Genomic DNA, 24706 nt, shown 5'->3' on the forward strand with positions numbered 1-24706 from the left:
GCAAGATCGATTCATGTCAAAATCCTTCTCACTAATTCAGTCAATGATTTGCCTTCTCTTTAACGTACATCATCACTTGACTTAGACAGAAGCTGGTTATCAATACATCACGTTGTCCTGTGGTATCTTCAGGTACTTCTTGCTTTGGTGGGCGCCGCCTGCGCCGCCGCCCTTCCCGATGAGGCTCCAGCCCCCGTTGAGGAAACCGCGGAGGTCGCCGCTGCCAGGGCTGAGTTACAAGCTGCTCATGATGCCGCCGCTGCTGCTGCTGAGGCCGCCCCAGACACCGATCTGGACGGTTCAATCTCCACCTACACCGGCCTCCTCTCCACCATCGACGGCAGGCTGTCTCCCCTCTACACCAACACCATGCCCTACGGTGCCTTCGGTATGCGTGCTCCCTTGCTGGCTGGAGCCCCTCTGGCATACAGCGGTCTTGGCCTCCCTGGTGCCTATGGCTGGCATGGATTACCTCTCCTTAAGGTAGCAAAAGAGTAAATGACCGCCAGCTTACCATCTTCTGTCTGTGTGAGATTTTTGTATCTGTAGATGAATTTCTTTCGTATACATATTGTCAAAACGAAAGATTTCCATCTTCCTGCTTACTCTTAGAACTTTGGATTTTCAATTAAAATTCTCGATACGAAGAATGGAAATGATACCATATTAAACTATTCACATATATTTCGAGTGTTTCATTGTAAAACTCCACATATTGCAAAGTCTGTGAACTGGTTATTGCTGTCCAGCAATGGGGCTTCTTGTGTGGCATATATCTAACGTCCCATACAATTATTCCTGGGTTCATGTTACATGTGATACAGTCCAGCTCTGTACTTAAACCGTTGGTTAGAACTTTTATTCCAGTGAGCGACTTTAAACATTAATATACATTAGGACAAACGATATCAAAAATATATCAAAACAAATAGCTCCGATCGAATCAGAAATATACACTAAGTCGCACTCATGACCTGATGTCAAGTATGTTCACGTTTTCGGTCTCTTCTTAGCGTTTCGTTGTTGTCAGATGTGAGATGAGTGTCCTAATGTGTGTGTGTGTGTCCTCTGGTTCGTGCATTATATTATCTGGTACTGTGAGGAAGCGAGTCTCATACACGCGTTACGGTAATGCAATTCTGACGCCAGTCTTGTGACCTGTTGTTACTTGGGGCGTCCCAGCTGCTGCAGCTGCTCCTCAACATAAAGCAATTGACCAACGTGTTAATCTCTTCTTAAACATTTCTTCCTCAACAAAGCACTACACTGCCTCCAAGACACCTGTATCCTCGTACACTCCTCAGGCGTTGTCCAAGTCTTCCCTCTCGGCTCCATGAAAAGCTGGGGACATCATGTTTCCTAAATGTATTTACGTGAATGTTTTACTGTGGGGTTTTATCGTAAGCAATAGATTCATCACTCTATGTTTAATATAACATAAACATTATGTGATTAGAATGTTGAACGTTACTGTAGTTGTTCGTCTCCAAGATGATGCGCACCTTTAAATCAACGCTGGCAGGCAGCACGTAGTGTCCCTTATAATTGACCAGCATATTTCGAGCTTAGCACGACCTCCTCAGCCCTCCTTCAACCCTAAACAAACCTTTCCATGCTTCCTCCTCACTCCTGTCAGTTTTTGAGTCAAGCCATATCTATTCACGTAGTCTCCTCTTGCTGCTAGTGCCACCAGTTCCCATACGTTTTGATTGATTATAGAGAGCTGTCAACATCATATGTAGATGTACATTTCAAGCCCTAATCTCCACTAGAATGACTGGTCAAATATGCCTTCCTCCCCATCTTCATCCTATGTCGTTGACACATTCACTTTGACCGTCTGGTGTGTGATGATCTTAGATATGAAGAACTTGTCAACACGGGGGACTAGGACATGGGAGGTACACCCGTATAAGAACCTGGTGTAGACCAACACTAGGCGGGTGGATGAGCTGGTAACCCATATGATATCTGACGCCTGGACAACCATCAAGTATATTTCACCTTAACTGTGCCTGAATGAATATATTCTCAGAAATACATCGTAGTTTTGCTAAGACGTGATGTATTTCGATGTTCAATTGGATGAAATACATGACGAAAACAAAAGACTTTACCTAACCTTCCGATGTTCAAGAGATGTTACTCGTTTTTTTTAATAGTTTTCGATTAAATGTGCTGTTATATCACAATGATATTCTATTCATACTGTGTTTGATATAATATATTTTTGCTGAAATGACGTACGTATTACAGTGGAAAGCGGTATAGAATTATAATGAAAATAATCAACTTACGTTTTCTTTCGGTGTTCAAAAGACGTTGCCATTCATCGCTTTATGATTGATTTTCAGTATAAAAAAAAAAAAAAGAAGAAGACTTGAATCACAGAATTGACTTGAATGGAAATATACAATACTTTTTACTGAAACTCCCCGCGCACTTCAGTACTGCAGATCAAAGAAGTTCTTTATGTACATCGTAAAGATCACGAAGAAAAATAGACATACGATAGAATTATTCCCTTCATGAAGCGAAGCGCGACTTAAAAGCCAAACGGTGATGCTGTGTGTATGTGTGTCTGTCTGTCTGTCGAATGAACGCAGGGAAACATCAGAGCAAATATTCAGTGTCTCCGGCTTGGAGGTTGACTCTTGGGCAAGAGGCGTCGTGTGTTATGCTAAACTGTTGTCTATAACACCTTAGAGAGATGGGTCGGTGCCCCAGAACGCAGGCGAGGAAGGAAAATTCGTTCAAATCTGGGGAGAGTAGATTTAGACAGACGTATGTGTGGTGGAGTGGTGTTCAAGACTTAATATGAAATCACCCCACTCAATGTAAATAAATAATTCTTCCATTTCATTTATATTTCCTATAGACAACATGAGATCTTTCCACAAATGAGTAGCACATTGTATTCAAAGGTAATTTAAACATACCTTAAGTGGCTGCATTTGCAAAAGGTTGACATTCGAGATAGTAACTCATATTAAGCATAAGACACCTCTGAATGGGTGCACTCTTCCCACCAACCAGTGATCATTATGGTACAATGTTCGTAAGTCGCTACAACTTTTTTTCCTGTACCATGACACACCGCCACCTCCGCTAACCACGCCCCATCTGCTAAAGTCGTCCACACTAGTACGTTTTCCAAGCGTTGCTTAACCTCAGAACATGCCATGATGGGATGCATTCCATCACCGCATTTGGAGATGTTCGAGGGTTATACAACGCAAGTCCCATCAGATTCCCTGAGAGAAAATGACCAAAAGTGAGACACATAGGAGAGATGATCACGAGAATTGGCTTTGACCCGTGAAATCCGTTCTGGTGATCAGAAGGAAAGGCATGGGATTCTAAGCGTTTCCTAAAGTTAGGGTTGAGTAGCATTTTCAAAGGATCTGAAGATAACAGAAGTGAGAACAATAGGATGATAGCTGGGAGGAGTTAGAAAGACGATAGTTGGGAGGGGTTAGAGAAATCTCTTTTCTTAAGAATGGGCTATACCGCGGCATACTTGCAAGGGGGGTGAAAAGTCTGGGGTCTATAGGAAGAGGCGGAACAGACGAGCAAGAACTGGAGGTAACTCAGTGACACACTCCCCTTGGACTCGAGGAGCCAAACTCCCTGTCCATCCGGAGCTTGAGAGAGTATTTGGATCACCTTGCACGAGGGGAAGATAGGAGACGGCATGGTTTGAGTGGGAGGAATTGGGGGCGTCAAATTAGAAACAGAGTCATTCACAGGTGAATGAGATGAAATCTGGGCGCCAAAAAGAGCGGCTTTATCGGTCGATAGGGTCTCTATAGACAGATGATGTCGAGGGAGAGGAGAAAAGGCTAAAGTATAAAGGTATTGTGTGTGTTTGAGGACCAAAAAGATTTGTCTGTTGAAGGAAAGTCGAATTAGCAAACCTTTTTGCCTTACGAAGGTGCTGTTGACGAGGAACACAGTTTTGCAGTGGTACAGATCAGGAACGAAGGACGAGTTAGATTCAAAGAAGGATGAGTGGGATTCAATGAAGGATGAGTAGGATTCAATGAAGGATGAGTGGGATTCAATGAAGGATGAGTGGGATTCATTGAAGGATGAGTGGGTTTAAGAGGAAGTGACAACTTTCGTGGCCCAGTACACTCTGTCCTTGATGCGAGATCCACCAGGGCAGGAGCGATATATGGTAAGATGAGACGTAGTGGAAGATGAGACGTACCATCCCATCCGGACCAAGACTGTGGTAAACCTCAGTGTCGGATCAGAACTTATCCTTTACACGTAAATAAGCAATCACGATTAATCCCTGGAGAGTTTTGGATTCCTTATAGATTAATATCTTTTTTTTTTTTACAAATGGATTACATTCTCGCCGAAGAAGTCTTTACTTGAAAGCTGTCCATCTTTCCCTTGCAGCTGATTGTAGCGCAGTCTTCAAGAATTAAAAGCCCCTATAGAAGAATTCTTTGGAGTTTTATGATGACAATGATGATATCAGAGATGAAAGTGGTAATGATAATGAGGCTACTACTACTACTACTACTACTATTACTACTACCAGTATTACTACTACTACTACTACTACTGCTACTACTACTACTACTACTACTACTACTACCAGTACTACTACTACTACTACTACTATTACTACTACCAGTATTACTACTACTACTACTATTACTGCTACTACTACTACTACTACTACTACTACCAGTACTACTACTACTACTACTACTACTATTACTACTACCAGTACTACTGCTACTACTACTACTACTGCTACTACTACTACTACTACTACTACTACCAGTACTACTACCACTACTACTACTACTACTACTACTACCAGTACTACTGCTACTACTACTACTACTGCTACTACTACTACTACTACTACTACCAGTACTACTACTACTACTACTACTATTACTACTACCAGTATTACTACTACTACTACTATTACTGCTACTACTACTACTACTACTACTACTACCAGTACTACTACTACTACTACTACTACTATTACTACTACCAGTACTACTGCTACTACTACTACTACTGCTACTACTACTACTACTACTACTACCAGTACTACTACTACTACTACTACTATTACTACTACCAGTATTACTGCTACTACTACTACTACTACTACTACTACTACTACTACCAGTACTAGTGATAATGATGATAATAAAGATAATAATAATAGTATACACTGATAAACAGCAGACACCTAAACAGGAAGACACAAAGACAAAGCCTTCCACCATGTCTGCTGTCCCATACAAAGATCAACTGTTCTCCTGCTAAACTGTTACACCAAATATCCTACATACTTCATACACCCTCACTCAGTATTCAGATCTTCAGAGAGACAAGTCGTTACCTAAACATTAAAACATTGAAGTGAATGTGACAACTTCTGCCAGGCTAACAACATCAAGAGAGAACATGATTATACAGTGTTACGGTACCCATACCGTTGCCAAAATTGTCGTACTCCTACTGACCACACCTATATGGGCGAGGTCATCCGTTCCAGTATCCTCTTATTTTTAGTACCCCAACTTTATATTTCGACAGTCTATAAGCAAAACCAGTTACCTCAACTTGACCTGCGACGGGTTCGCCTGAGGAATGCGGGAAGGGCGTGGAGTGGACCAGAGGGCGCGGTGTTGGCCACAGATTTTCCTCGACAATGAGGCACAGTGGTATCGCGGTCTGCTGGTCCCACCGGGTATATAAGGCCAGCCGCATCCCATTCAACTACACATTAGCTCACACAACCTCCTGTAGACATGAAGGCTCTCGTAAGCTCCCCTCCAGATTTTGAACTAATCGTGAACTAATTCTTGTGGTCGGTGTTAAGACCCAGTGTTGTAGGATAACGTTCATTTATCGCAATCGCGCCTCCTGTGTAATCTATCATCATTATCACTATTATCATTATCACTATTATCATTAACACGGAGGGCAAGTCTTATCGTTTTGTTTATCTATAGGAACTTTGACAATAATCATTCTTCGTTTTCCTACGAACAAGATCATTCTAAATTAAATTGGCATCAAATTTCAGTTAGGGAGTAATCTTGTACAATCCAACAGTCTATTCATTTTACCCTATGATTACTACTAACTGCCCACTCGCCAGTGTACTGTACTTCATCTTAAGGAACCTTACCATTTAACACATTAAGGTCTTGTGGTGTCTTCAGGTACTTTTTGCTTTGGTGGCCTGCGCCGCTGCCCTTCCTCTTGAAGAAGAGGCCCCAGCAGGAACTTACCTCGACTACACCGAGGAGGTCGCTGCTGCCAGGGCTGACTTCCAGGCTGCTTACGACGCCGCTGCCGCTCGCGAAGCCCCAGTAGCCTCTTACCTCGACTACACCAAGGAGGTCGCCGATGCCAGGGCTGACTTCCAGGCTGCTCATGACGCCGCTGCCGCTAGAGCTGAAGCCGTTGCTGCTATTGCTAAGATCAACCCCCTCCTCTACCCATACGGCATCCACGCCCCCATGCTTGCTGCACCCGCCCTGGCTGCTGAAGCTCCTCTGACCTACAGCGGACTTGGCTTCCCCGGTGCATTTGGACTCAACGGTTTCTACGGCCCCTATGGATTTCCCTTCCAGCTGGCTAAGGCTGAATAAATAGCTATACCTGTTTCCTATCTTGTCTGTGTGAGATTTTTGTGCTGTAAATCAAATTGTTGTAGATAATTTGCATAGGAACTTCTCAAATGAAAATCTTCTATCAAAATTCTTCCTATTAAAACGTTCAAACATATTTATGGTTCACTATCATACCCCTCCAGGTTGTCTGTCTCTGCTTATCAATGGATTATGTGGTATTTGACTGTCCAGTTATAGATATAGATAACTGTGGTATCTATATGATATATATACCATTATAAGTATCTGCACTACAAAACAATTGCTCCAATAGACAGTGACATATATGGACAGAAAACGATTCTTCAGTTAAACGGGCACGAAGTAAGAGTAATCACTTTGTTATACTGATTCTTTATACATAGTACCAAGCCGTAGAATGACCTTACAGAGTCATCGTAAGTGACTACACTTCAAAAAGTTTCCACTATGTCATTTCTGCATGATTGTTTAGGGTGTTCGAAGACCATGCTCTTGATGCATGTCTTGTCAGTGATTACACTAAGGTTAAAGATGTGTGCCACAGTAATCATGTCAGTTATAAAGTTTTTATTTAAAAAGAATAAAAGAAAAAATCTTGAGTTAAAGTGTTAAAGAGTTAAAGAAAACAACGCAAAAAATGTAGAAAATGGGGTTTAAAAAAAACGGAGAGGCAAAGCAGATAACCCTTACATAAACGCTGGGATAACGGTCTATTAATCACTAATGGTGTTCACAAATGCTGTTGTGAACTGTAACAATCTGTGAATGAACTCGGATGACCTTGATAACCTAACGGTGAATGAGGACTGTCTTGATGTACCTGACTTCAAAACTGCAAGTGTCTCGCGTCTGCGACAAATGTAGAAACGACAAGTGGAAGATTTCATAATGGTAGTGACGTGTCCCTATTGCGCATAGTTTGAGAGGAAGAATCATACAAAAGAGGAGCTTGGTGAACTGAACGTCCATCCCGGGAGGCAGTGGAGGAGGATTGGATCTCTTATAATGACACAGGAATGTAGGCGAGACACTGGGTGTGCACGATCATGGCCATACCACCTTAGCTTGTTCGTTTCAGTTAAAATCAATACATACGTAACATTCAATGCCTCTCTGCTCTTAGTGTTTCTTATCCATTCTTGTAACCTGTCTTATTAGACTCCATACTCTGATTTGTTGGCAGCCTGAATCTGTGGACTGCTTTTGGCTGTGTGTGTGTGTGGACATACACTTGCTCCATATACTAAGACGAGTCTTAGAGTCCGGGTATATACCACTGTTCCACATTTCAGTCGTGCATTCTGATCTTCTAGTATAGGGTACAGCATTTGGATAATTCTGATGCTTAATTCCATTTGCAATACATCTTCTTCATTAGATATTGCACTCAAGTCTCTAGAATTACTGACTCGTTGGTGATCTATTTATATGTCACCCTCTTCTCAGTTTCTAGCAATGGTCATCACGTCCGTATTACTATAATTGATCTTTATACCGATTCTGCTCAAATGATTTGACCACCTGTCTAAAGCATCTTGTAATTCTATATCTTGGGTTCATTAATGATAGCTACGTCATCAGCATATGCCAGTGATCTCTGATATATATTGCCCTTAAGTATTTAACCATTACCGTATTGAATATAAGAGGAGACAGTATTCCGCCCTGTATGACGCCAATATTCATTTCGATTCGCTCGCTGTCATTCTTCCTATTCTTAACTCTACATTCACAAACATAGTTTGTATTTTTCATTACTTGTTGATTTCAATATCTATTCACGGTGATGGTCTTGTACTCCACTCCAATGTTTATTTCTATCAATTTCTTCGAAAGCTATCTCAAAGTCTATGAGAGTATGGCACCTCTTCTTGTTCATTCCAACCTTTCCCTTCCATGATCTCACGAGTGAAAAATCAGTCACTAGTTCCCCTTTTCGTCACAGACCATGTTGGTAGTGTCCTAACTTGTCCTCTACCTGTGTTTTATATCATTGTTCTATCATCCATTCGCACATCTTTCCTAAGCGGGATAATATTGCAAATCCTCTTTACTGTCTAGTCATGTTGTTCTACTTTCTTATGAACTGGACAAAATGCAGCTTTTCGCTCGTCTGATGGTGTCTTTTCCTGTTTCCAGGCAGTGTTTTGATTAGGCTTTTAAGCCATCTTATTGTGCCTGGCCCACCTGGGTTATTTTCATATGATTTCAACTCGTGTTTCCTCATCTCCTGGGTACTTTCCCGTTTTCCATCCCCTTTGGAGCCCTTTTCCACCTCCTCATTACTCAAGCAATGTGATTCTAATCTAAATTTTCTGACACCTACTCAATTTCCTCCACCGGTTCACCATTACCTTCGTTTTCTCTTGCATTTAAAAATCATCAGAATATTCTCTCCATCAAGAAGCTCCTTCTCTCTGGTTCTATCAACAGATGTCCTCCACTAACATCCTTTATGGCATATGCTGTATCCCTTGTTCCTTTTCTGTAGTTTTGAACTGTGGCATAGAGCAGTTTCTTAGTTTAAGCCAAATCCTTCTGTAGAACTCCTCCAATAGTTTCAAAGACTTCTTCAGTTCTTCTCTCATTCATTTCAGTTTAGGTTTGAGGTTCTCCGAAGCTTTACCTGTCCTGAAGTTCTGTGGTTTTCGTCAGTTCTCTAAAACCTCGCATTTTTTCACCCTCTCGTGTCTTTTCATACAACTATGAACTGGCAAATTTTAAGAGACAGGTTTTCATTTCTTCCAAATTGCGTGAATTCTTTCTCTTGTCTCTTCTGATTCTCTTTCATTAACCTCTAAGGTAATAAAAACTAAAAATCTTAATTTTTTCAAGTTTTCTTGTTTATATCACCTTTGTTTTTCCCTTTTTCTTTAGACTTGTTGTACTGACTTTAGTTCATCCAACGCCATTACGTCATCTGAGCTAGTGTTACTGAACTCGCTCTACTTGATGATTCGTCCCTATGCTTAGGCCCATACCTGTCCCACTATCACTGGCCACACCTACCCGTCGAGGTCACCCACATAGTGTCACCCTCACAGTGTCACCCTCATCAATCGACCAGCTTTACCGTCAGGACATATATATTCATAACGTTTTCCATACGAAGTTCGACAGTCATCGTCTTTACATGTGACACGTCGCTCTCAGAGGTGTAGTAGGGAGGCAGGGAGTGACCCCAGAGGGTGTGGTGTTTGTTACAGTTTTCTCTGACGATGAGACACAGTGGTATCGCCGTCTTACTGGTCCTACCGGGTATATAAAGCCGGTAGCAACCCGCTCATCTGTGCATTAGCTCACACAAACGCAGCAGACATGAAGGTCCTCGTAAGTACCCCTCTATATTTTGCCCTGCAGACTCATTTTTCTGGTCGGTGCTTCAACCAAATGTAGTAGGCTACTGTCCCTCTGCTTCTTGTTCATTTTTATATCAATTTTTTACGCTTAAGTTTAACGTTAAGAACACCAACTTTCCAACTTATATTCGAATAGGTTATGATAGATTTCAACCATCATCTCTCACAAAAACTGGGTATTGTACCAATTACAGTAAATTCCATTGAAGAAAATGAGTTTTGCTATAATACTCCAATTTCTTCCCTTGCCAAGTGATTACCTGCTTGCCAGTGTACATTTGTTTAGCCCTTACGAACCTTACCAGTTAAAGTATTAAATTCTTGATGTGTCTTCAGGTACTTCTTGCCTTGGTGGGAGCCGCCTGTGCCGCCGCCCTTCCTGCTGAGGCTCCCGCCCCCGTGGCGGAACCTGAGGCAGTGGAGCAAGCCAAACTTGAGGCTCCAGTCCAAGTAGCGGACACGGAGGAAGTGGTGAAAGCCAAAGCAGCTTTCCAGGCAGCCTATGCAGCCGCCGCTGCCGCCGCTGCTGCTGGCAAGAAGGTTTCCGAAGTCACTTATCCCGAATACACCAAGGAGGTCGCCGAAGCCAGGGCCGACTTCCAGGCTACATTTGATGCCGCTGCCGCCGAGGAAGGCCCAGTACCAGCTTACATCGACGACACCAAGGAAGTCGCCGATGCCAGGGCTGATTTCCAGGCTATTTACAGCGCCGCTGCCGCCAGAGCTGAGGCCGCCCCCGTCACTGTCCTGGACGGTAGGCTCTCCCTCTACAACAATTTCCTCCCCACCATCGACGGCAGGATGTCTCCCCTCCACCCCAACACCTTTGGCGCCTACGGTATCCAGGCCCCCGTGCTTGCTAGATCCCCAGTGTTTACTGGAGCTAAAGTAATCGCTGGAACACCAGTGGCTGCCAGAGCCCCACTGACCTACAGCCTCCCCAGTGCATTTGGACCCCAGAGTTTCCCCACTCCTTATGGACTTCCTCTCCAGTTCGCTAAGGCTGAATAAGAGAGACCTCTGTTTACTGTCGTGTCTGTGTGAGTTTTGTGTCCAGTACAATTACTGTAAATCTCGATAAATAATTTTCAGATGAAAATCATTTATCAGATTTCTTCCTAATTAAAACTGTCAAGCAAATATTCATGTTTCACTCCTTGTACACCACCAGGTATCTGCCTCTCAATGTACATATTATGGTGTTTGGCTTTCCAGCACTGGAAGTCGAAGAAGAATGACGAAGTATCGTTTTTCCCTTAATTTCCCATCGTTCGTAGTATTCCAGTAGTGATTATCATACTTGCGAGATGTAAGGACTCTACTCATACCAACCTTTTGCCAGTACTCCATCAGCGAACACTAAAAGTTGCTAACTTTAGGGGTTAGAAATACAGGTATCTAGATCATCACTATACAGCATTTCATTGATTTCTAATTCAGCGAAATACCCTAAAGTGATCTCACAGAGTAAGGAATAAATAGTTATATAGCATAGATAGTTATATAGAATAAATAGAATGATAGTTTCCTATATATGTGTGTCCTATATGTGGCAGATGGAGTAATGTTGGGTGTTAGAGAGAGAGAGTTTTATGATTAGCCATGTTAGTAATCACTGTCGGGTTGATGATGTGTGCCAAGTGATGTGGTAGGCTCTGGACGTGACTCTCTTACAATCTCAAAAAATGTTTAACTTTTCGATAATCCAGCCATTCTACAACTCTCTCACCACAAGTTGTTACCCCGGGTGTTTCTTGAACCATCATATTCACATCTAATGGGTTTCTTGAACCCTTCCAAGGCCATAGTTTATATCGTGTTATAAAGTCGATTTCTACAAGTTATTTGAAATCTGCAAATGTAGGTGCGTCTTGCCAGGCACACAACCGTCCCGCTAGTCTTCCCTCACTACGTCAGGATACAGAAGAACACCTGCAGGTGATAGAGATGATCCTGACGCTATTCCAACGTGTGTGGAACCCCCTGTTACATACCCTATAACAAACGTACACTGATATCTTTCTAAGGAATAAAGGAAAAGAAAATATCTTAACAAATATGGCAATTATCTTCAAGATTGAACAAAAGGAAAAGAGAAGCCAAAGAAGTTAGAAAATAGTAAGTGCTGACACAACAGGCCACTTCCTAATGAGGCAAGACCTACCTTGTACAATATGATACTAAGATTCTGTTCATGTTGCTCACCACGGCCACAGTACTACCTCACGCTCCTCATAACCATCTGGCCCTCACAACTCTCTCCTAAACTTGTAATATTGACGTAACAACACCTGTGAGCCTCTCCATCTGTGTTATATCAGTCTTGCTCTGTTTCATAATGTAATAAACAGACGACAAATCTCCTACCGATTTCTTGCACTGCCTCGTCCAAGGAGGCTCCTAAGTATCTGTCTATCAGTGTAGACGCTTCTCTGGGTGTGTGTACTCACGTACATGTATAAGGGGAGGCAAAAAAACACAAAATAATGTGAATCCTTGGACAACTGGATTTAATTTCACTAATACGGCATCATTTCTTGCTTATAAGATTTGAATTCTAAGCTCGGGCACCCGAGGAAAACAAAAACATTCAGAAACCTAAGCAACATGATGCTCTTGTCCAAAGAAACTGTCTGACAGTTGTCCATCAACGCTAAGGTGGCCGTTTAAGGTGAGGGCGTCCTTACATGTACCCTGCAGGCCAGCCGACAAGCTGGCCCAGCAGAGGACGTAGACGCGGCCTTGAGCCATGAAGATGACTCCTGGTCAGGTGGCTTCTTCCTCAGGTGCCGCTGATGAGGTAACAGAGACCTGGATCCATCACTGGGGACTCGCAAATCCCATTTCGAATCCATGTCATGAAAATACTAGAATTCTCCAATACTGCAAAGAAGTTCTGAACACAATCTTTAGCATTGAGATCACGTAAAATATACTGGAATTCTGCAACCTCTAAGAAGTTCTGGACTCAATCGTAACCTGCAGGATCATGTTCCAGAGTTTTTTCTGGGTTATCAACAGGATTCTGCTGCTGGAGAGCAAGTCGAGTGTGACTATTATATTGGTATGATTAAACAATCTCGTAAAGCCGCAGGGAAGACCAAAGTTTCGCTCCATCATCCATGCTAAGGCGTCGGTCTACAGCGTCGGTGCAATATAAGGGGCTGTTGTTATTCGTGGTTATGTAAGGCTTCGAGAGATTTCACCAGCCTTCCTCCCTCCGTCGACTGGGGGGCCATGTGATTAAAATCCACTTCGAAGTTCATGAAGTCTGGCCTCGCCAGACATCGAAAGACTTTTATTAGACTTTACGTCAAGAGCCTGAAGGAGAATATTGGAGCAATTGGTCTCAAGATAACCGAAATTATAATGAAAAAAAAATGGAACTGAATATTCATCACTTTTATAGTTTTCACCGTGTTTGTAAGACTTTATGAGTCTTATGTAAGTATGTATGGAGGTAGGTGTGTGTTGGCGTGGGTTGTGTGTGTGAGTGTGTGTGTGTGTGTGTGTGTGTGTGTGTGTGTGTGTGTGTGTATGTGTGTGTGTGTGTGTGCGTGTGTGTGTGTGTGTATGTGTGTGTGTGTGTGTGTGTGTGTGTGTGTGTGTGTGTGTGTGTGTGTGTGTGTGTGTGTGTGTGTGTGTGTGTGTCCAATGAACACACGCATCGAAAGTCGTCCTTCGTTATTTGCTACTTCTTATTCGATCTTCCTTTGATCTTACATCTAAAGAATAAAAGAAAACTTTGGGTTCTTCGGTCAGTGAATTACGTGTGTTTTCAGCAATGATAACGAAAACAATGATAATAATAATAGGTGGAAGCAGGGGTCAGCCTCGGAAAACCCTCTCTGTAATTTCTCAAATATCCAGGACCATCAGTCAAAAGCGAGTGTACCGTACTAGTGTTTCCACGCTAAAGGCAACAGTGTTCTATAGGAGGATCAGCCTATCTTGTTACCTCTGTGTCCGAAAATAAGTCACCAGAAGGTTGTCTAGCCCTATATACGATATATCCAATCGTATCATCGAAAGGTGAAGGTAACATCTGCTACCAGGTTATGTACAACATCAACAGTGAACATGGTTATTATAGTGTTACGGTACCCATACCGTTGCCAAAATTGTCGCACTCCCACTGACCACACCTATATGGCGAGGTCACCCGTTCCAGTATCCTCTTCTTTCCAGTATTCCCTTTTCATTTTTCTATATTCTATAAGCGTAGCCAGTTAACTCAACTTGACCTGCGACAGGTTCCCTTAGGGAATGCGGGAAGGGCGTGGAATGGACCAGAGGGCGCGGTGTTGGCCACAGATTTTCCTCGACAATGAGGCACAGTGGTATCGCGGTCTGCTGGTCCCACCGGGTATATAAGGCCAGCCGCGTCCCATTCAACTACACATTAGCTCACACAACCTCCTGTAGACATGAAGGCTCTCGTAAGTTCCCCTCCAGATTTTGCCTCGTGAACTAATTCTTGTGGTCGGTGTTAAGACCCAGTGTTGTAGGATAGAATGGGACAAGGCCTCTTGTTAATTCATTTTGTTACCGAGTCCCAGTGTTACGTATTAGTCTAGCAACATGAAGGGCAACTCTCTTAGCTTTTTCAACTAGAATTCATAACACTATTCTGCGTTTTCCTACAAAGTAGTTAGGCTATCTTGAATTGACTCTTGTAAACTTTAGTTAAGGAATAATCTAGCATATTACCTCATGACTGTCGACTGCCAATCCAGTGTGCTTCTGCCTAGCCTTAAAGAACCTAATACCTTAAGGTCTTGTGGTGTCTACAGGTACTCTTTGCTTTGGTGGCCTGCGCCGCTGCTCTCCCTCTTGAAGAAGAGGCCCCAGCAGCAACTTACCTCGACTACACCAAGGAGGTCGCTGATGCCAGGGCTGACTTCCAGGCTGCTTTCGACGCCGCTGCCGCTGGCGAAGGCCCAGTAGCCTCTTACCTCGACTACACCAAGGAGGTCGCCGATGCCAGAGCTGACTTCCAGGCTGCTTATGACGCCGCTGCCGCTAACGAGGGTCCCGTTGCGTCTTACCTCGACTACACCAAGGAGGTCGCTGATGCCAGGGCTGATTTCCAAGCTATCCATGACGCCGCTGCCGCTAGGCCTAAGATCAACCCCCTCCTCTACCCATACGGCATCCACGCCCCCGTGCTTGCTGCATCCACACTGGCTGCTGGAGCTCCTCTGACCTACAGCGGACTTGGCTTCCCAGGTGCTTTTGGACTCAACGGTTTCTACGGCCCCTATGGATTTCCCTTCCAGCTGGCTAAGGCTGAATAAATAGACCTCTCTCTGCTCTCTTGTCTGTGTGAGATTTTTGTGCTGTAAATTTAAGTTTTTGTACATAATTTCCATTGATACCTTTCAGATGAAAATCATACATCAAAATTTTTCATATTAAAACGTTCGAGCACATTTATGATTGACTATCATACCCCTCCAAGTGTCTGTATCTGCTTATCATTGTGGGATCTGACTCTCCAGCACTGATGGTCAGATGGAATTAAGTCTATTTCATAACTACACATAACCCTTCAAGATATCTAGATGATGAGTATCTTACTTGAGATATTGAAAGTCGACTTAAAGTGACCCTACTCACAATCCTCACTCAACCCCCTAGAGGAGCTGGTTTCTTAAGGTGTATCAGTAATACACTTCTTATTAAACCAACAGTAGCCAAAGACTGAAAAAAAGGAAACATACAATACTGATAGAAGAGCTTTTGACAAGCACATTATCATTAGTACATTATGAACTCTACTTACCCATACCAATAACACACGTCAGCTGACCCATCCAATCCACAGTCATCAAAAAATATATATAAACTATAGGAAAGCAGATTGGCCAGTATTCACACAGGAAATCAGATCCAACTTCTCTTTGATCGCATCACATCACCATATCATGCCTTATCACACTTCATCAGCTTCATCTACCAAGCTAGCTAAAAGCGCATACCACAATGACATAGAGAGAAAGATGGTAGAAACTTCTCCCTCACAAAGAGCAGACATCGCAAAATAAAACACGTTTAGATAAAGCCACTCGCCGTCAGAAAGATCCACAGGATGCAGTATGACTCTTAAGCAATACCAGTCACTAACTTAATCACTAGAAAACAAACGGTAATCTAGCACACCTTCCATGGCACTACCGGCCAGAAGCCCAGCAACAACAAAATCAGGAAAACTAACCAAAATACACACATCCCATACCATTCCAGCCCCAGCTCATCAAGAGCTTCTAACCCAGAAAAACAGCGTCCCTCTTCCTAAAAGAACACACAGACATACTCTTGAAACACGGCTACAAAGTCAGCCACAATTTAATCAAAGCCTGAGATAGAACAATCATGAAAAATCGACACAACTTCTCGTTTACCCTCCATTCCCACTGACATTCAAAATGCAATTAAGAATTAAAAGAACCCTCTCATTTGACGTGACATGATTACATAACAAACTTACAAATAAAATACATCTGCTCAAAAGTCATCCAAGCACCCATAGACATCTTCAACTATTCCTGGTGATACACCAAGTCTCAAAAGTCTGGAAACTTGCCAGCATAGTATCAGTATTAAAATTCTTCAGGTCTCCCTGACTCTCCCTCCTCCGATCTATCCAGATTCCTTGAAAAAAAACTGATCCACAACAGAGTCAAGCAGGATGTCCCTCTCTCACCCACACAGAATGGCTTTAGACTCGATCTCCCCCATACTATTCTGCACATAGGACTTACTAACACATCCTGGATGGATTCAAGCGACCACAATCTCCCTCTCGTATTAGTAGCAACAGATATCAACAAAGTATACGACGCTGTTCCCCTGACAACATCCTCACGCAAAAGAATCCTTGACACCACCTTCCACAAAAATGACAGAGAACAGCTTACGAATTTCATAGTAGCCCAACAAGCCAGAGGCATTCTCAATGGTTTCACTTCATCTTAATCTCTACAATGGAGTTTCCCAAGGAGTGGTTCTCCCTCCAACCTTCTTCAGTCTCTTCTAACATGACTTCGCATTGCCTCCCTCCCGTAGGCTACACTGTGAGAGTCCCCCCATATACAAACGATCTAAATCTTATGTCATCACACACACACACACACACACACACACACACACACACACACACACATTCATGTATGTATATATATATATATATATATATATATATATATATATATATATATATATATATACATACATACATATTGTGTAATCCTGCCCCAGGATCCTTTTATGGTGCTCATGCAGCACGCCCCTAGGAACAACCACGCCCACCAGTCAGGACACTAGGGAAAGAAACTTAGTGGTGTGTTTGTTTTGCTTGGGTGAGCGCAGGGCACTTGTGTTATTCGATGTCTTCATCGAGATGGTTGCATCCTGAGCATGAGAGGTCTTGTGTTATGTTGTGGTCTGCTGTAATGAAGAAAAGTATGACTCGTACATGTCAGGGAAGTGTAGTTTCAGGCGAGTGTATCTTTGGTGAACTGGTGTTCAAGGCATTTGGTGGCAAAAGGACGGTTACCTAGCATTTGTCGAGTAATTATAGACTGGATATGTTCTGCCAGTACGGTGTTTGCTAGCGGTGGTCGGGGATCTGTGAGCGCAGGTTGCTGAAGTGTGAGCTAGGGTGAACACAGTATATCTATATATGGAGTTCTGTGGATTGTTATGAAGTGGCTTAGGTAGGAAGTCTAGTGATGTTGCATAGAACTAAGTACAGAGAATGTTGAGGTGGGATTCCATGAAAGAATTGTCTCTTGGTTGTAGAGATGATATAGCAACTACTGCTGATATTCAACTCAATGGAACATTTAAACACAAAAATATGCTCGAATCTTTTAATACAAAGAATATCGATGAATAATTTTCATCCAAAAAATTATAAATCAATATCATTTACAAAAGACACATTATAAATGTCTCATAGAGACAAGACAGTGAAGCGAGGTGTATTTCCCTCATTCAGCCTAAGCCAACTGAAGAGGAAGTCCATAAGGGCCGTAGAAACCGTTGAGTCCAAAGGCACCGGGGAAGCCAAGTCCGCTGTAGGTCAGAGGAGCTCCGGCAGCCAGTGGTGCTCCAGCGATTACGTTAGCTCCAGTAAACACTGGGGATCTAGCAAGCACGGGGGCATGGAAACCGTAGGCGCCAAAGTTGTTGGTGTAGAGAGGAGACATCCTGCCGTCGATGGTGGAGAGGAAACCGCTGTAGGTGGAGAGCTTACCGTCCAGGTCGGTGTCAGGGGCGGCCTCAGCTCTAGCGGCAGCGGCGTCATAAGCAGCCTGGAAGTCAGCTCTGGCATCGGCGATCTCCTTGGTGTATTCGGGATAAGAGGCTTCGGGGACTTCGTCAGCAGCAGCAGCAGCGGCGGCGGCCGCATAGGCTGCCTCGAACTCAGCTTTGGCTTGCACCACTTCCTCAGTGTCAGTCACGGGGACTGGAGCCTCAGCAGGAAGGGCGGCGGCGCAGGCGGCGCCCACCAAAGCAAAGAGTACCTGGAGACGCCAACAAAGAATTTGATGTAATAACAGCTTAGGCTCCTCAGGATCCGGCAATGGTATGGTGGAAAGAAGGCAGTGTAGTGAGAATCTTTACCATCTAAATGGATCTTACTTTTATAAGTAAGATTAGAAGAACAAAGCCATTTGTAGAGAAACGGATGATAAAATAGTCCCATAAATTCCATGAAATATAGAATGACAAGCGAATTCGCCATTCCAGTCAAGAAATTTATACAACATACTCGAGTGAACTTGTAGTCACCGAACAACAATCTTATGGAGAGTTTTATACCGAGTTTAGAGGGCAAAATATGGAGGAAGAGGAGGAGGACTTACGAGAACCTTCATGTCTGTCGAGCTTGTGTGAGCTGATGTGCAGATGAACAGGGTTGCTGCTGGCTTTATATATACCCAGCCAGACCGCCACGCGCTGCGGTACTAAAGCGTTTCAATGTCAAGGAAAACTACAGGCAACACCGCGCCCACTGGGCCAGCACGATATCATCCTCGCATCCCTTAGTGACCTTTCTTTTTTGTGAGTGTGTGAGGAATAATGGGGAAGAGACTACCTCTGTGGGTGACCTCGGCAGGTAGGTGTGGTCATTGCTAGTGGGACAGATATGGGCTTAGGTAAAGGGAAGAATCGTCAAATAAGCGAGATGATGACTTCATATTCATTAGTAGCATTAGTGGTAGTGGTAATAGTAGAAGTGGTTGGTGGTAGTAGTAGTAGTAGTAGTAGTAGTAAGTAGAGCTGGTGGTGATAGCAGTAGTAATAGTGGTCGTAGTAGTAGGAGTAGGAATAGTAGCAGTAGTACTAGTAGTAGCAGCAGAAGTAGTAGTAGCAATAGTAATACAGTAACAGTTTCAGTAATAGTAGTAACTATAGTAGTGACGGTGATAACAGGTTGAGATATGTTTGTAGTTTTTCAACAACGGACAAATTTTTAGGTAATTATATCACACACACACACACACACACACACACACACACACACACATATATATATATATATATATATATATATATATATATATATATATATATATTCCTATGAGTCCAAGGGGAAGATGAAACACGATAAGTTCTCAATTGCACTTTCATGTAATAATCACATCATCAGGGGAAAGAGAGAAATATAACAGTCAGTTGATGTACATCGAAGAGACGAAGCTAGGCTTCGTCTCCGATGTATATCAACTGACTGCTATATTTCTCTCTTGTCTCCTCTGAGGATGTGATTATTACACGAAAGTGCAAAGGGAACTTATCGTGTTTCATTTTCCCCGTGGACTCAAAGGAATATCTTGATCACGCGCAAAATTGTGGTCCTTTCCAATATATATATATATATATATATATATATATATATATATATATATATATATATATATATATATATATATATATTATGTGGACAAGAAATGGAACTGCTTATAAATTTTGCCTACAGCAAAGTTATCTAATTTGTATAGACCTTCACTTTACATTGTTACAATTCTCTGCGTCTTTGATAATAGACGACTCAATGATATTTCTCGTGGTAAAGGAATTACAGTTAATAACTGAATTGGCATCACTCCAGGCAATACAGTGGTCATAATTTTCAACATGATTAAACATTGCATTTGATTCTTGTCCCGTTCTTATATCATATGTTGCTAAGTCTAACATAAAGATCCTTCTTAGTCTGTCCAACAAAAAAAAATATAATTTTTACAAGGTATTCAGTAAACACAGCCAACAGAATTTTCCGGCGAGTTCCTGATTAAGATTTTTTTTATAGTATTATTATTGCTGACACCAAGAATATTCTATTTCTCCCTTTTATTGATGATTTTACATTACTTCCCAGATTACTTAAATCTTTTAATGTAAATGTAGGCTTCAGCAATAATAATACCACATCTCATTATTGTATATCAACTGACTGTTTTAAGTTCTCCATCTCATTCTTGTGTCTCCTGTGGCGATGTGATTATCACATGAAAGTGCGTTTGGGAACTTATTGTTTCATTTTTCTGTGAATTTTTTTTCATATACTAGATCACGCGCACCACTGTGACCTTTTGCAATATATGTAGGGGAGAAAGAATACTTCCCACGTATTCCCTGCGTGTCGTAGAAGGCGACTAAAAGGGAAGGGAGCGGGAGGCTGGAAATCCTCCCCTCTCGTTTTTTTTTTTTTTTTTTTCCCAAAGAAGGAACAGAGAAGAGGGTCAGGTGAGGATATTCCCTCAAAGACCCAGTCCTCTGTTCTTAACGCTACCTCGCTATCGCGGGAAATGGCGAATAGTATGAAAGAAAAAGAAAAAAAAAAAAAAAAAAATATATATATATATATATATATATATATATATATATATATATATATATATATATATATATATATATTGATGTGCTGCCAATAGATTGAATCAGGGAATTTGAAGCAGCCAGGGGAAACTTCAGAAAGGTCTGTGTGGCCTGGTTGTGGATAGGAGGCTGTGTTTTCCATGTCATGCACAGATGGGAGAATGGACACGAGCAAATGAGGCCTCTTCATCGTCTACTCCTGGCGCTTCCTCGCTAACTCAGGAAAAGGTGAGGAAGTATGAAAGAAAGGTATACAATATCGGCTATTATGATCGCTCTTAAGAGGGCAAAAAGCCATTGTGTATTTATGTAACGTCCGCGTTGTCAACACGTGCATAATGATAATGATGATAGCTGATGATTATGATAATAATGATGATAATAGCTGATGATAATGATGATGATAATAGCTGATGATAATGATGATGATAATAGCTGATGATAATGATGATGATAGAGATGAATGTTATCGACCCTGAGTACCAGATACGTTTTCCCAACACCTGGCAAATACCCGTTCTGTTAGTATTGACAACACCCACCTGCCGAGGTCGCCTGCTATGGTACCCCCTTCCCCGTTAAGTCTTCCTCTTTATATATATATATATATATATATATATATATATATATATATATATATATATATATATATATATATATATATATATATGTATGTATACATATATATATATATATATATATATATATATATATATATATATATATATATATATATATATATATATATAATCCTTATTTCTTTTAGGAGAAGTTGCATTTTTTGGCTGGTCTTGGTAAAGGGCAAGGCCCTGTACTAGTTGCAGGAAGTGGCCCAGAGGGCGTGGCGTCCCCTACTTTTTACTGACGGCGAGACATCCTACTGACAAAGGGCATTGGTCTCGCCAGGTATATAAAGCCAGCAGCGACCCTGCTCATCCGTACATCAGCTCACACAACAGCAGCAGACATGAAGGTTCTCGTAAGTCATCCTCCATATTTTGACTTGTGAACTAAGTCTTCCAGTCAGTGATGAAGCCCAGTGTTGTAGAATATTGTTCATCTGATTCTCGTTCACTTATTTCCATCGTACTCAAATGTTTCGTTTCGATCTTTTGACAAGACTGATAAGTTTGTCTTCATTCACTGAAAGAAATTGTTGGCAGCAACCCGTTCCCCACCAACTAAAAAGATGTGAATTACGTTAACAATATAAAATCCAGTAGAGTAATCTATAATTCCTTTGCTATACGTACATTTTTGTTATAGCCAGGTTGACCGTCGCCTTACCAATGTACTCCTACATTGACCTGATAAGCCTAATCTTTCGGGTTATTAAATTCTTGTTGGCGTCCTCAGGTACTTCTTGCTTTGGTGGGCGCCGCCTGCGCCGCCGCCCTTCCTGCTGAGGCTCCAGTCCCCGTGACTGACACTGAGGAAGTGGTGCAAGCCAAAGCTGAGTTCCAGGCAGCCTATGCGGCCGCCGCCGCCGCCGCTGCTGCTGACGAAGTCCCCGAAGCCTCTTATCCCGAATACACCAAGGAGATCGCCGATGCCAGAGCTGACTTCCAGGCTGCTTATGACGCCGCTGCCGCTAGAGCTGAGGCCGCCCCCGACACCGACCTGGACGGCAGGCTCTCCACCTACACCGGTATGCTCTCTACCATCGACGGCAGGATGTCTCCCCTCTACACCAACAACTTTGGCGCCTACGGTATCCATGCCCCCGTGCTTGCTAGAGCCCCAGTGTTTACTGGAGCTAACGTAATCGCTGGAGCACCACTGGCTGCCGGAGCTCCTCTGACCTACAGCGGACTTGGCTTCCCCGGTGCATTTGGACATCACGGTTTCTACGGCCATTATGGACTTCCTCTCCAGTTTGCCTAGGCTGAATAGTAGTGCCTGTTTGCCTTCTTGTCTCAGTGAGACTTTTGTACAGTAAATCTCTTTTTTTTTATTATTATTTTCATATATAATTTTCAGATGAAAAATATTCATTAAAAATTCGTGATATACTTATGCGTTTCAATATTCTATCCCGCTGGGTATCAGTAACAGATTCTTAGTCTCTCTCTCTCTCTCTCTCTCTCTCTCTCTCTCTCTCTCTCTCTCTCTCTATCTATCTATCTATCTCTCTCTCTATCTATCTATCTATCTATCTATCTATTTATCTATCTATATATATATATATATATATATATATATATATATATATATATATATATATATATATATATATATGTGTGTGCGTGTGTGTGTGTGTGGGTGTGTGTATGTGTGGGTATGTGTGTGTGTATGTGTGTGTGTATGTGTGAGTGTATGTGTGCGGGTGGGTGGGTGGGTGGGTCTGTGTGTGTGTGTGTGTGTCATGGCGAATGATCTGATGAAAAAGAGAAAATGCGGTGTAAGCTCTGTGTAGGATGACTTGTGGTAAAGCGGCTCTGGATTAGATGGACCTGCAATGGATTGATTAATCAGGATTTTTTTTCATGTATGTTTGCCTCAAAGTGTTATCCCTGGGGACTGACAGAATGCCTGTAATAGTGTCTTTATCTAAAGCCAAGGGGAACAAAAGTGACTTAGCCATAAATCTATGAAGTGTGTCTGATGCATCATATAGGACAGGGTTGACTGTGGAGATGGTGGCATCCAAATAGCGTCAGAATTAAGGTGAAATATGTGGCTTTAAGAACTGTCAAGGGATGTTTGGACCAGGTGGGTTCTGCTTCAGAGAATTTGTGTGAGAAATGCTGCGAGAATAAGAAGAATTTGTCATAGCATTTATAGATCTTGAAAGAGCATATGACGGGACTGTTGGAGATGCCATGTGGAAGAAGGTATTATGAATATATAGTGTGGGAGGAAAGCTACCAGAAGCAGTGAGAAACTACATCGAAAGAGTAAGTCGTGTGTGTGAGTGAGTAGGAAGGGAGAAGGGTGAGTGTTCCAAGTGAAGGTAGGACTACATCAAGAGTGTATGATGTCACCAAGGCTATCTAATGTTTATGGATGGGGTGGTTGGTAAGGAGCGCAAATACGAGGGTCTTGGAGAATGAGAGAGAGGCGGATTTTCAGTATGCTGGGGATGCAGGGGCCTGAGAGATGAGTCCTCTGCTGACTGCAAATGACACTGATGTGTAGACAGGGTCGAGTGTGGGAGAATGTGCAAAAGGCGAAGAAAGCTGAGGGATGATATTGACTAACAGCAAGGCCTTGTGGCTTAGCTAGGGGAAAGAACCACGTTGGTTTGACTGTGGGTTAACATGGTGACATCTTAGAGGATGTGGGGTGTTTCAGATGCCTAGGAGTGGTCATGGTAGTGGATGGAACTATGTAAGCTTAAGTGACTCATAGGGTGAGAAGGAGGAGGAGGGGCAAATGTCCTGGATGCATTAAGGAGTGTGGGGAGACAGAGGTCACTGTCTGTGAAGCCAATGATGGGTATGTACGCTGATACAGTGGTCCCAGGGTGTAGATGTTGTTGCAAAGAACTGAGTACCGAGCATGTTGGAGTGGAACTGGACTGGAAGGATCTTCGCCTGACTGTGTAAGTGTTGAGTATTTGTGATTACTAAGCAGCCGATGATTGCCCTGATTTAATATATATATATATATATATATATATATATATATATATATATATATATATATATATATATATGTGAAGTGTCTGGGGTAAACCATGGAAAGCTGTGTAGGTATGTATATTTGCGTGTGTGGACGTATGTATATACATGTGTATGGGGGTGGGTTGGGCCATTTCTTTCGTCTGTTTCCTTGCGCTACCTCGCAAACGCGGGAGACAGCGAC

At 42.5% G+C, this 24706-nt stretch overlaps 4 protein-coding genes across 4 annotated transcripts in view; 3 read left to right on the forward strand and 1 right to left on the reverse strand.

Annotated features, from left to right (window-relative positions):
- Positions 1 to 22911, forward strand: part of LOC139753892 (uncharacterized) — a 35260-nt gene extending 12349 nt beyond the window's left edge. The window contains exons 10-16 of the mRNA XM_071670848.1: positions 133 to 496; positions 9877 to 9977; positions 10343 to 11015; positions 12678 to 12792; positions 17970 to 18563; positions 21806 to 21878; positions 22256 to 22911. Coding sequence (XP_071526949.1) covers positions 133 to 496; positions 9877 to 9977; positions 10343 to 11015; positions 12678 to 12792; positions 17970 to 18563; positions 21806 to 21878; positions 22256 to 22783 — 2448 coding nt within the window. The 3' untranslated portion in view covers positions 22784 to 22911. The remainder of the gene's footprint in view (positions 1 to 132; positions 497 to 9876; positions 9978 to 10342; positions 11016 to 12677; positions 12793 to 17969; positions 18564 to 21805; positions 21879 to 22255) is intronic.
- On the forward strand, positions 5654 to 6780 carry LOC139754106 (uncharacterized). Its single transcript, XM_071671190.1, has 2 exons — positions 5654 to 5807; positions 6213 to 6780. The coding sequence occupies exons 1-2, from the start codon at positions 5796 to 5798 to the stop codon at positions 6642 to 6644; spliced, it is 444 nt and encodes a 147-aa protein (XP_071527291.1). The 5' UTR covers positions 5654 to 5795; the 3' UTR covers positions 6645 to 6780.
- Positions 14296 to 15442, forward strand: LOC139754105 (uncharacterized). Its single transcript, XM_071671189.1, has 2 exons — positions 14296 to 14445; positions 14800 to 15442. Exons 1-2 carry the CDS (start codon positions 14434 to 14436, stop codon positions 15301 to 15303), a joined length of 516 nt encoding a protein of 171 aa, XP_071527290.1. The 5' UTR covers positions 14296 to 14433; the 3' UTR covers positions 15304 to 15442.
- On the reverse strand, positions 17867 to 19008 carry LOC139754104 (uncharacterized). The gene is made up of 2 exons (XM_071671188.1): positions 18880 to 19008; positions 17867 to 18537 (listed from the first exon to the last, which is right to left on the reverse strand). The coding sequence occupies exons 1-2, from the start codon at positions 18889 to 18891 to the stop codon at positions 18010 to 18012; spliced, it is 540 nt and encodes a 179-aa protein (XP_071527289.1). The 5' UTR covers positions 18892 to 19008; the 3' UTR covers positions 17867 to 18009.
- Positions 22912 to 24706: the final 1795 nt, after the last annotated feature.

The sequence above is a fragment of the Panulirus ornatus genome, chromosome 16 (genome assembly GCF_036320965.1).
Source record: "Panulirus ornatus isolate Po-2019 chromosome 16, ASM3632096v1, whole genome shotgun sequence".
In the NCBI taxonomy this organism is placed as follows: domain Eukaryota; kingdom Metazoa; phylum Arthropoda; class Malacostraca; order Decapoda; family Palinuridae; genus Panulirus; species Panulirus ornatus.